Here is a 13361-nt window from a genome sequence, read left to right as displayed (position 1 = left end):
GATACCGATAATTTCCGATATTACATTTTAAAGCATTTATCGGCCGATAATATCGGCAGGCCGATATCGGACATCTCTAGTTATTTTTTTTACCAAATTTGCAAAATCTTACACCAAAAATATTCTTAGTGGAATATTTGATGTGACGTAATCGGAACCTTGGATAGGTCAATAATTCATAATATTGATTTTGATTCAATATTATGTTTTGAGCAATGACAGTTTGAAAGAAAAAAAGCAGCTTTGTTTTGTTAAGTCAACATTGCAACTTTTTCTAAATTACATTTAACCTTAAAGCTGTCTTATTTCACTTTTGCTATGTTTTTGTTTATTTTAATAGTATTTTTAGAATGTGCCGTGGGCCTTTAAAACATTAGCTGTGGGCCGCAAATGGCCTCCGGGGCACACTTTTGACACCCCTGCTATAGATAATAAAAAATGTAATCTGATACATTTATGGATAAAAAGCAGAGCCTGGCGACGCATGCGCGTTTATCATAACTCTCTAACTCTCTCTGTCTCTGCCCCTCCCTCACCAATGATGCTGCGCGCACAATTTGTTTTGTTTTTAACCCCTTCTTAACCCTGAACGTACATTGAAAATACACGCAACCCTAACTCAAAATGCCGGACATTTGAACTCAAAATGCCGGACATTTGAAGCATTTAAGAAACCCCCGCCCTGACAGCTCCGCAAAAGAGGACATGTCCGGTGTAAAGAGGACGTATGGTCAGTCTATAGTAGCCCGTTAGCTGCTAGCATGCCGTGTGTTGTGCCTCGGTGTGCATTGTTTACACAACGTGCGTTACGCTACTTAATATGTCCGTGTGGAAACTCGTTCGCCGAACCGGACCCCCGTACCGAAACGGTTCAATACAAATACACGTACCGTTACACCCCTACTGACTACTAGTGATGGGTTGATGAGGCGTCATGAAGCGTTTCGACACATTGCAAAACTGTATTGATACTGTGTCGATACTGTCACTAAATACTGACATCTGCTGGACATTAAAAATCCCTACAGGCAACCTATGGACCGACTCAACTGACACTGATTTTATGACCTAGTATATAGAATAATATAAACCAAGTCGTTGTATTTTATTTAGGATTATTTCATATCTTCATTTAAATAAAAATATATTTTTATCTTTTTTAGATACAGTAAATAAATAATGTGAACATGTATCATAACATGGAGATCTAAGAGAACGTGTTGTGAATGAGGATGCTTGTGGACTGGGAATTTTTATTTTTATTTTTTTTTACACGTTTTTATTTTTAAAAAACCCGATTTCTCTTCTTAATTATTTCTTCTCCGGCTGTAGAAAAGACCCGCTCACAGGGCACAGAGGAGGCGTCAGTGCGACACGGTTCGCGTATCGGTCACATGACCGAAACAGCTCATGATCGGTCACATGACTTTCTAAAAGCGGTACGCGCACCGGCACAGGGTTTTGCTCTATGAGCTCGACGCATGCGCCGATGCATCGGTGTTGCCGGACCCATCACTACTGACTATTGATCAAACTATTTCTCGCCATTATTATTGTTAATGATAGTCCGTTCTTGTAAAAAAAAAAGAGAAAGAAACGTGTAGTTACTGTTGTAAGAAAAGTCATAGCTTTGAAATAATCTCTTCCTTAAACCTGATTGTTTTATCAAGTAGGTATGTAAGAGGTTCCGCAGCCTCCGTAGCAGAACCTCCAGGTTCTGTAACAGCTTCTTCCCTCAGGCCGTAAGACTCTTGAACGCATCATAATAATCCCCTCAATTCCCCCCCAAAAATGGATTAACTGGCTGGAATATAAAGACAATATAACATACATCCATAAACGTGGATGCATATGCAAAAGTGCAATATATATATCTGTACAGTAATCTATTTATTTATATCTGCACCTTATTGCTTTTTTATCCTGCACTACCATGAGCTAATGCAACGAAATTCCGTTCTTATCTGTACTGTAAAGTTCAAATTTGTATGACAATAAAAAGGACGTCTAAGTCTAAATGTGTGTTAAATGTTCAAAATGTATTGATTTCCCGGACTATAGAGCGCACCGGTATATAAGCCTCACCCGCTACACTTCGGAAGACAAAAATATGTTCCATATATAGGCCGCACTGGACTATAAGCCGCAGATATATACGCGTTGTGAAATGAGTTATTTATCAAGTAGGTATGTGTGTTAAAATGTTAACAATTCTTTGTGGCTCGTGCAGCCCTTTGAGACACTATTGATTTAGGGCTGTATAAATAAACTTTGATTGATTGATTAATTGAACAATTAATTGATTTCCCAGACTACAGAGCGCACTGGTATATAAGCCGCACCCACTACACTTCGGAAGAAGAAAAAATAGTTTCCATACATAGGCCGCACCGGACTATAAGCCACGGATATATACGTTGTAAAATGAGTTATTCACACTGAAATATTCTGTAAATGTTTGTTTACATACCTTCATTGTTTCCAAACGGAAGTAAAACGGCTGTTCAAACAAAACAAAAGTCATCGTCGTGGACCTACGAGATGCGCGAGCTAGTGCTCCAATCGGCTAAACAGACTCAATAACTCCACAGTGACATTTCGGTGAATTTACTGAGGAATTTGTGAAACTGAAACAATACAAAAAGAATGCCATTGTTAGTTAATAATACTAACACAGACACTTGTAAACAGGGTAGTAACTAGCTAATGCTATCGACACTAGCTTTATTAGATTATGATAGCATGTACAAATATGCATGAAAGCACTTATACAGACATCGCACATGGGACTGTTTGGTAAGACATAATTGTTTTAGTTATATTGTAAAACTCACAAACATTCCTTGGAGTGATGAATTAAGAATCCAAAAGAGTAGAAACGCTGTGGACGACTAAAAACGCGAAACGGCACTCCTACTTCCGGTTCAAAGCTTTAAACAGCAGGAAGTCCACATTCACCCAGCAGCACCTGCAGTGAGCGAACTCGTCCAAAGATGGCGCCATTGCAAAAAAAAAACAATAATACACCTTTTTAGTGTTTAACTATTTGCTTTGTGGCCGTCAGCGAAGAAAAATCCATAAATTAGCAGCAGGGTTCAAAGCGTAGGAAAAAAGTAGCAGCTTATAGAAATTTACGGTATTATCAGACAGGTCCTGTAAAGACCATTCCAGTGATATAAGTATAATTTTCCTGCAATGAATATTAAAGTTGCGGACTTTTAAGTTACGATGTATTTTTAATTCATGTAAATTCATGAAGTTAGCGATAGAAGTGAGGCCAAATGTGACTAAACTTGGCTCCTCGGACTCGACTTGTCAGTCCCAAAACATGCAACCAGGCACTCGGCGGCTCCCAAAAAATCAGCGAATCAATCCATTTAAAATATATTTTGCAGACTCACAGATAAATGTAGAAATTATATTATAATTTATGAATCATTATAATTCCGATGACCATTTTACTCACTTTAGATGTTTTGCAGGGGAGTTTAATCGGGCGTAAACTTGCCAAATGTCAGAGCTTTGAGTACTTGTCCAGTCCTGATCTGGATCTTCGCCGTGGTCACTCAGTGTTTCACGCTTGATGGCGCTAAGTTCATGCTGAGGTCATCACTGAGTCACCTTTGACCTCTGACCCTGCATTCTGATCGTCCATTAAGCTGAAGAAGAGCCGAGTCATGTTTTTAGTCTGAGGGGACAGATCCAAGGTTCTAGAATGTTACATGAAGCCTCATCCTTCGTCTTCCTTCTGACGCCATTTTCGTTAACAACGTGACATGGAATATATTGGTGTAGTGTGTCACGTTTCAAGAACACTCACTGTAGTCCACTTACCAAACCTTCTCATTAGAAAGGCACAAATCGATTGTAAGCGTGTACATACTGAGATGATCCATCATGTAACTAAGATGATATTTAGTTATTAAAGAATAATGTGTAGACAATATGACCGTTTTCTATCACTATCACAATATTGTGCTCAACTTTTTAAAAGGGTACTGCATGCACTTTTTTTTGTCATTCACAACCCTCTCACAATACGATTACAAGCACACACTTTTTCCTTTTTTATGCACTCTAACTCATTACCGCTAGCAAAAGTATGGAGTGACATTACTGACAAAACTCCACAAAGACACACACATGTTTTCGCTCACGCCCAACAATTCATTCACAAGTTTAAAAAAAACGCAATTAAAAAAACAATTATCTTCAATTACAAAAGCAATTATCTTAAATTACAAAAGCAATTTTCTCCAATTAAAAAATGATTTGCGAGTAAAAAACACATTTGTGCAAGTAAATACAACACAATTTGCAAGTAAAATAAAACATTTTCTTCAATTAAAACCGATTTGCGGGTAAAAAAACAAAACATTTTCGTCAATTAAAAAACTATTCGCAAGTAAAAAAAAAAACATTTCCTTAAATTAAACGATTTACAAGTAAAAAAAATAATTTCTTTAATTAATAAACAATTTGCAGGTTAGAAAACCATTTTCTTAATTTGTTTGTGATTGCTACTTAAAAAAACAAACTTTTCTTTGACAAAAAGGGCATTAAACAATGCCCTTTTTTAGTGTTTTTCTTTTTTTCTTTTTTTTTTTAAATGGTCATTGCTCACAAAAATAAATTCTAATCAATGTTAATATGAATCATCGACCACTTAACATAAAATAGTCCACTTGGAATTTTTTTGGGGGGAAATATTGCATATTTTGCGTGTTTGCTATTTAAAAACAAACTTATTTGACAAAAGAGGCATTAAACAAACTTAAAAAATAAACACTTACAATCGACATATTGAGCTGAAGTTGATGTAGAGATTTAAGTGCGGAAAAAAAAATTCTGACTTAATTTTAACACTTTTACGATCCCCAAAAATGTTAGTGTATTACTTTGTTTCTTTTTTTTAAACGGTCATTACTCAAAAAAATTATGAATTCAGATCAATGTTATGAATTATTGACTACGTCACATAAAATATTCCACTTTGAATTGTTTTTGGGGGGAAATATTGTATTATTTGGGTTTTGTCATCTAAAAATGGGTTTTGACAAAAAGGGGCATAAAACATTAAAAAATAGCTTTCTATCCACAGATAGACCGGAAGTTTATCTAGAGATTTAGGCTATAAATTAAGAAATTCTAAAGAGACCCTTTTTCCCCCGGGGCCAAACTTAAGAGGAGCCCAAAAGGTAAAAAAAAGAAAGACACATTGTATTGTATTGTAATGGCCCCTGCATGCTTTGATTTCTCTTAGTTTGCAGCCCTCAGTGGGAACATTTAGATAGCCCAGATAGTTCTAGAAGCTGTGTGCTAAACAGATGCAGCTCTAGTCAATCCCTAAGCATCATGTAGACATTTTGCTAAGTGCTAAACAAGATATACAAACATAATAAAACAATCACTTACTGTACAATGTCTGCTCTCACTGAGATAAAGACTGATAGGATGTTTATCTTTATCTTCCCCTTTACATCAACAATTCTTAATCCTCAAAAATGGTTAAAAAAAAAAAACAGGCGTCTTTTCGTGTCTTTCTCGCCATCTCCGGGTCTAAATTGGGTGACAAAGTTGACCAACTTGTCAGATTATGTCCACTACCTGCGAGAGGCGTGATTTATAATCCAGAATTAACTTCCACCAATGCAGCAGCTCAGTACGTCAATATAGCAGCATAAGCGAGTTAGCTAAAAGTAGTTCCTCTGTGTTAGCGCTTATAATAACAGTAACGTTAATATTCAGGTCACGATGTGTAAATGGAGAATTGTTGGCCTTTTTTAGAGGACTTTAGAGCAGTGTTTTTCAACATTTTTGAGCCAAGGCACATTTTTTGCATTGAAAAAATGCGGAGGCACACCACCAGCAGAAATCATTAAACTAAACCCAGTTGACAGTAAAAAGTCGTTGTCGCAATTGTTGGATATGAATTCAAACCATAACCAAGCATGCATCAATATAGCTCTTGTCTCAAAATAGGTGTACTGTCCCGACCTGTCACATCCCGCCATGACTTATTTTGAGTTTTTCTGTATTTTCCTGTGTTTAGTGTTTTAGTTCTTGTCTTTCGCTCCTATTTCGGTGTTGATTGTCATGTCATGTACGGATGTACTTTGTGGACGCCTTCTGCTCCACCCGCTGTAAGTCTTTGCTGTCGTCCAGCATTCTGTTTTTGTTTACTTGGTAGCCAGTTCAGTTTGAGTTTCGTTCTGCATAGCCTTCCCTAAGCTTCAATGCCTTTTCTTAGGGGCTCTCACCTTTTGTTTATTTTTGGTTTAAGCATCAGACACCTTTTTTTTACCTGCACGCTGCTTCCCGCTGTTTCCGACATCTACAAAGCAATTAGCTACCGGCTGCCACCTACTGATATGGAAGAGTATTACACACACAGCTCTAGAGCAGTGGTTCTCAAATGGGGGTACGCGTACCCCTGGGGGTACTTGAAGGTATGCCAATTTTAAAAAATATTCTAAAAATAGCAACAATTCAAAAATCCTTTATAAATATATTTATTGAATAATACTTCAACAAGAAAAAATGTTTAGAATTAAGTTCATGAATCCAGATGGATCTCTATTACGATCCCCAAAGAGGGCACTTTAAGTTGATGATTACTTTTATGTGTAGAAATCTTTATTTATAATTGAATCACTTGTTAATTTTTCAACAAGTTTTTAGTTATTTTTATATCTTTTTTTCCAAATAGTTCAAGAAAGACCACTACAAATGAGCAATATTTTGCACTGTTATACAATTTAATAAATCAGAAACTGATGACATAGTGCTGTATTTTACTTCTTTATCTCTTTTTTTCAACCAAAAATGCTTTCCTCTGATTAGGGGGTACTTGAATTAAAAACATGTTCACAGGGGGTACATCACTGAAAAAAGGTTGAGAACCACTGCTCTAGACAGCGCCGACACTCAACAACACATAATTTTGCAGACTATAATTACTGGTTTGCAAAAAATATTTTTAACCCAAATAGGTGAAATTAGATCATCTCCCACGGCACGCCAGACTGTGTCTCATGGCACACTAGTGTGCCGCAACACAGTGGTTGCAAAACACCGCTTTAGAGAGGCTGTCATTGACTGCATTGGTAGCTGACTTTTGCTAGCTTTTTTTTACAAGTTAGAATGCATAAAAAGGACTAAAATGTTCTTGTCTTACATAAGGATTGTAAATGATGGACAAAATTCCCCCCAAAAAGTGCAGTTCCCATTTGAAGACACTCTGTTAACCAAAAATGTATCAATAAATAAACAATATACTATAGATATTGTGGTGCATTACTAAGAAGCATATTATTAGGTGTTTATATATTTGCAAATGTAAACGTCTAAAACGGTTTTCTTTGTTCTGAGACCAAGAAAAGTTCATTTGTACACCCCAATTTTTTTTTGTTTTGTTGCTTTTCATGTTTTTGATCACTGTTTGTCTCCTACTGCGTCCATAAAAACAAATGACTTACTGCCACAAGTAGATTGCAGTCCTGCGCCAGACTGACGTTGCCGTTTGTGACAGTGGTGGACCTCCTCTACTGGCGCGACGTGAAGACCACCGGCGTGGTGTTTGGCGCCGCCCTGCTGCTGCTGCTGTCGCTGACGGTGTGCAGCATCGTGAGCGTGTGCTCCTACATCGGCCTGGCGCTGCTCTCCGTCACCATCTGCTTCAGGATATACAAGGGCATCCTGCAGGCCATCCAGAAGTCTGACGAGGGACACCCCTTCAAGTGAGTCCGTCACGCCCCGGTGGTCCTGCCGCCGCACGCTCGCACACACTGACCTCCGCCCCTTCCGCACAGGCAGTACCTGGGCCAGGAGGTGGCGCTGTCCCAGGACGTGGTCCACAAGTACAGCGACCTGGTTCTGGAGAGGCTCAACAAGAGCATCTGCGATCTGAGGCGTCTCTTCCTGGTGGATGACCTGGTGGACTCCATCAAGGTGAGCTGGACTCACCTGTGTCAAGTTGCCCCACCCCCACATCTCCCCAAACTTGTTCCAATAATTTGTGCTACAAGCATTTTCAAGTTAGTAACACTTATGTTAACATTTAATTAATGTGTTATTATTCATAACCAGTGTTGGGTTAGTTACTGAAAACCAGTAACTACCGTATTTTCCGCACCATAAGGCGCCCTGGGTTATAAGCCGCGCCTTCAATGAACGGCATATTTCAAAACTTTGTCCACCTATAAGCCGCCCCGTGTTGTAAGCCGCATCTAACTGCGCTAAAGGAATGTCAAAAAAACAGTCAGATAGGTCAGTCAAACTTTAATAATATATTAAAAACCAGCGTGATGTGGGCGCGCATGGAGTCGTATATCAACATGGACGGAGCTGCGTGAAAAAAGCCACCCGGCCTCTTCGCGTAAACTTACCTTAACCACTCGCTCATCTTTTCTTCATCCATCCATCCCTTCGAGTTAGCTTTTATGATGACGCCGGCTGGAAAGGTCTCTTTTGGCAGGGTCTTCCTTTTGAATATCACCATGGGTGGAAGTTTCTGGCCATTAGCATGGCAAGCTAGAACCACAGTGAAGGATGACTTCTCATTCCCTGTGGTGCGAATATTCACCGTACGTGCTCCCGTTGTATCCACAGTGCGGTTCACAGGAATATCAAAAGTCAGTGGAACCTCGTCCATGTTGATAATGTTCTCTGGCCGGATCTTTTTTTCAGCTATCTTGTTTTTACAATATGCACGGAAAGTAGCCAGCTTTTCTTGAAAGTCTTTAGGCAGTTGCTGTGAAATAGTAGTCCGTGTGCGGATGGAGAGATTGCGTCTTTTCATGAACCGGAAACCTGTCGCTTAGTAGGAGCCATTTTGTGGTCTTTACAGATGTAAACACACAAAGGAAATGAAACGTAATATCCGCGCTCTTCTTCTTCTTCTACGGGGGCGGGTGGTTGCTTACAGTAGAAGAAGAAGCGCTTCCTGTTCTATGGGGGCGGGTGCTTACCTTGGCGGTTGCTTGCGTAGAAGAAGAAGCACTTCCTCTTCTACGGGGAAAAAAGATGGCGGCTGTTTACCGTAGTTGCGAGACCGAAACTTTATGAAAATGAATCTTAATATTAATCCATATATAAAGCGCACCGGGTTATAAGCCGCACTGTCAGCTTTTGAGTAAATTTGTGGTTTTTAGGTGCGGCTAATAGTGCGGAAAATACGGTAGTTACAGTTACTAGTTACTTTATTTCAAAAGTAACTCAATTACTAACTCAGTTACTTACACCAAAAAGTAATGCGTTACTGTGAAAAGTAACTATTTAGTTACTTCTTTTTTTCTTCTTTTTTTTTTTTTTAAGGCTCCCATTAATGCCCTTTTAGCCGTCATGTCAGTACTGTTATTGCACCGGAGAATAATACAATGTGTTGATCAACTTGACATGCATTTTGCATCACTGAACTCTGCTATGCAATGTGCTCTACATACAACACACAAAGACAAAGATATGTTGCAAAGGGCCAATTTGTTTCAGGCCAGAACAAATTGACAAAACTATTTTAAATAGCTGCAACATAACATACACAAGTAACAAACAGCATAATAACAACATAGCTGTAAACCTGGCTTCACCCAAGGAAGGCACACATGACATACACGAAACCTAACCAGGCATTTTTCTCTCTCAAGGAATTGTGAAATAAAATCATGTTTTTAGGAGATCAACACTGTACTGAAGCCCAAAACACTCTACACATTTCCCCAGTTTGTTTAGAGAAAAGGAAAGATTGGCCTGGCCCACTTAGGGCTGGGCGATAAAACAATAACAATATATATCGCGATAGACATGTGATCGGTATCAATAGAAAATGGTGTCGATAGAACGTTCGATAATTTCACTGAGTTCTGTTAGAAAAAAATAGGAAGAAAGGCCTAGCCGGAACCGCACGGCATTCTGGGGTGTAGGCAGAGGAAGGGCTTTGGCCTCTCGACCTATCACGGTCGAGCCTGAACCGCAAGGCATTCTGGGAAATGCTAACAGGGAAAAAAAAGAAAGAAAAAAGCAACAACGGCTAGCTGAGGACGAGAAGTGAAACGAAACGGGAATATGAGTGCGGCAGCACGAGAGGAAATTGTAAATAAAAAAGGAAACGTCACGTCACCAGTTTGGCAGTATTTTGGATTTTTTAAGTCCGATACGAATCCGTGGAAAAGGAGATACTGTTAGCAAAGCACTTTGCGACAACCTCCGACATGTGGTCAAGCCGTTCATGCGAGCCATACCTAAGCTTGACAATTCATTTCATCGACAATGACTGGGTTCTGAAAACACGATGCCTGGAAACTGCGTATTTCCCCGAAGACCACACCGGGGAGATAATAGCAGAAGGCTTGAAGGAGGCACTGTTGTCCTGGAGTCTGGCTGAGGAAAAAATGGTGTGCATCACCACAGACAGCGGGGCAAATATAGTGAAGGCAACTTCATAAACAAGTGGACACGGCTGCTTGCTTAATGTGACTGTTATTTATTTGCATATATTGTTACCAATATGGCTTTAAAGCCTGAGTTGTACACTACTAATTTCTTAATTACAATACTTTGCACATTTTGTTGGATTAAGCATTTATTTAATGTCAATATTTGCACATCGACCAGTATTTTCATTTATTTGACGGTTTTTCATAATGCTGACCTCGTTCTAAAGGTTAAAGGTTATATTTAAAATAAAAGTATTTAAATTCAGCCTTTTTTCTCCTGGTCTTTATTTAGAATAGTTTTTTGTTTTTTTTTATCAATAATTATCGATCTCAACCGATATGAAACACTTATATCGTGATACATTTTTTAGTCATATCGCCCAGCCTTAGGCCCACTAGCATCCCTCTTTATGTTTGTGAACTTTATAGTCTACACATTTAGAGTGATGTGATAATCAAACACTCTAGAAGTCTAGAATGAAAGAGTATATAAGAGAATTGACAGTGTGTGTACCTTCAGTGTTGAATGATGAGCAGAGGCAGAGTTTGGAGTGGTTTCTTTAGCTCGCCTTCCATTTTTATGTACTCACTTTCCACTGTCCAGGTACGTGGAAAATGTTTTTGTGCCATTTGCTGTTTGACGCCGCTATCATGCTGATTGGCTGCCTGAAATCGGGTGACTCCACTGTAGAAATAGCCTGCATGTCTTCTAGCACATACGCTGCAATGGCTCTATCAATGTTGTCCTGGCTAGCAGTGCCTCCGTTAAAATCCTTAAGTGGAGGTGAAGTGGCATCTGAGTCTGTCTCTCTCTTTACTAGCTTCGTCGAAGCATGTTGCTTTTGTAGCTGTTTCAGCAGATTTGAATTGCTGTTTTGGGCAGTAGATGGGATCTTTGATCCAAGACACAACTTACATTTAACTAAAATGTTCTTTTCTTTGTGCGCGACAAAAGAAAAGTAGTGAGAATATCTCCATGTTAAGAAACTCGGCTTCGGCTCCGCCATGATGTCTTGTTGTTAGTAAACACAGACACGCCCCACTTACACACACTTCTCTCCCTTGTGACAGAGGAAGAATCAGAAGGACGACACTGCAGCGCTCCAATAAAACACACTCAGATCTTCTCAGTTTCTAGCCGATACTATATAAAAAATAACGTAAAAATAGTAACGCATCATGTAGTAACGGTAACTGAGTTACTGAATATAAAACATAACGCGTTAGACTACTAGTTACCGCCGAAAATAACGGCGTTACAGTAACGCGTTACTTTGTAACACATTAGTCCCAACACTGCTTAAAAGTAGCAAACTATAAAACAATAACTTAAAAACTACAACAGGCCAAAAATGTTTGCAGCACAAAGGAAGGCGACACGTTTGTGGAGATTTTGACAGTCGGAGGTCTGCTTATGGATAATAACACCTTAATTACACATTAACATAAAAACCTAATACTTAAAAAGTGTAATGGGGACAGGTTAGTGTAGATTTGGACAATGTGGGCGGGGCCAACAGTGTGTAATACTTGTTGTTGCAGTTTGCATTGTTCATGTGGATCCTGACCTACGTGGGCGCCTTCTTCAACGGACTCACGCTGGTCATCTTAGGTGAGACCCCTGGACTATTTAGTCATGGAATTGTTGTAAATGCCCAAGTTTTAGTTCCCAAGCTAGTCTGGTCCCTGGGCCAGATGTAGATCCTCGCTACTTACTTTGTAGTATTGTGACGGTTCCTTCCTGTTCCTCAGGTGTGGTCGCGGCCTTCAGCTGTCCCATCGTCTACGAGAAGCACCAGGTTAGCCCCGCCCCCTTCCTCACCTGGCCCCCAGCACGCTAAGTGTACCTTTTTGTGTTTCAGGCTCAGATCGACCACTACGTGGCGCTGGTCAACAAGCAGGTCAAAGACGTGGTGGAAAAGTGAGCGCGTGAAGACCGAGGGCCAGGTACAGAGTCTTGTGGCACACGTCAAAACATTCCTGTCCTTTTGTCTCGCAGGATCCAGGCCAAAGTCCCTGGAATGAAGCGCAAAGCCGAGTGAAGAGGCGGAGCCAAGGTGGGGGGAGGAGCCGCCCTCAAACATTTATTTGTCAAATAATTAAAAAAAACACTTTTTTTTTTTTCCTTTTCAGAAATGTTGTTTTCTGATGCGATAAACACACGCCACCCCCACCCCGCTGCATTGTGGGAAGTCACATCTTCCTTCCCGCTTTTTCTTTTTTTTAAACAGCTGCCAAGTCACTTTTTTATTTAGTCGATAGACGGGAGACGCCATCCTGCTTTTTCCTGAGGGAGCTCTGTGGCTGGTGGGCGGGGCAGGGGGCGGGGCTTGTGGCCGGTTGTACATTTTTTAGCGCTTCTGAGCAACTCGCTAGAATCATCTAGGAAACTTTAGCCGGACAGAATACACGTCGTCGTCGTCGTGGTGACATGGCCGCTGTGTAGTGACGGAACCTTGTCGCCTTTACATTCATCCTCGTTAAAATGAGCAAAATAAGATTATGAGGAGGAAGAAAGCAACGTTTTGTCTCTTTCTAAACTTCCAACATTTGTCCTGATGCAAGTTGACTTTTGTGCTGACTTCATTCTTCGATTGTGATGATAAAGCTCCGTGTTTGTGGAATGCATTGTGATGTGTAAACACTTCAATAAAGCTTCTAGAACAACTAAGCCCCGCCCCCTCCTCTCCTTCACGCCACAAATCTCAAATACACCACAATATCTAGTAATCAAACTTGTTTTTTGTTTTTTACTGAGGGCCACAATTAATGATGTGACAGACCACATTGAATAATGTGGCAGGCCACAATAAATGTGACACACCATGTTGAATAATGTGGCAGGCCACAATAAATGTGACACACCATGTTGAATAATGTGGCAGGCCATATTGAATATGTCAGGCCACAATAAATGTGACAGACCAT

At 39.9% G+C, this 13361-nt stretch overlaps 1 protein-coding gene across 12 annotated transcripts in view; it reads left to right on the top strand.

The window, feature by feature from the left end:
• The window catches only part of rtn4a (reticulon 4a), a 47022-nt gene extending 33918 nt beyond the window's left edge, over positions 1-13104 (top strand). For 11 of the 12 annotated variants that reach the window (XM_061967884.1, XM_061967876.1, XM_061967886.1 and 8 more), the window contains 6 exons: positions 7532-7739; positions 7812-7950; positions 11976-12045; positions 12186-12232; positions 12296-12354; positions 12433-13104. In XM_061967884.1, coding sequence (XP_061823868.1) covers positions 7532-7739; positions 7812-7950; positions 11976-12045; positions 12186-12232; positions 12296-12354; positions 12433-12475 — 566 coding nt within the window. In that variant the 3' untranslated portion in view covers positions 12476-13104. The remainder of the gene's footprint in view (positions 1-7531; positions 7740-7811; positions 7951-11975; positions 12046-12185; positions 12233-12295; positions 12355-12432) is intronic. The other variant, XM_061967883.1, reaches the window with a different exon arrangement.
• The last annotated feature ends 257 nt before the right edge of the window (positions 13105-13361 follow it).

Source organism: Nerophis lumbriciformis, linkage group LG02 (genome assembly GCF_033978685.3).
Source record: "Nerophis lumbriciformis linkage group LG02, RoL_Nlum_v2.1, whole genome shotgun sequence".
Lineage (NCBI taxonomy): Eukaryota > Metazoa > Chordata > Actinopteri > Syngnathiformes > Syngnathidae > Nerophis > Nerophis lumbriciformis.
This window is presented reverse-complemented; position numbering and strand designations above follow the sequence as displayed.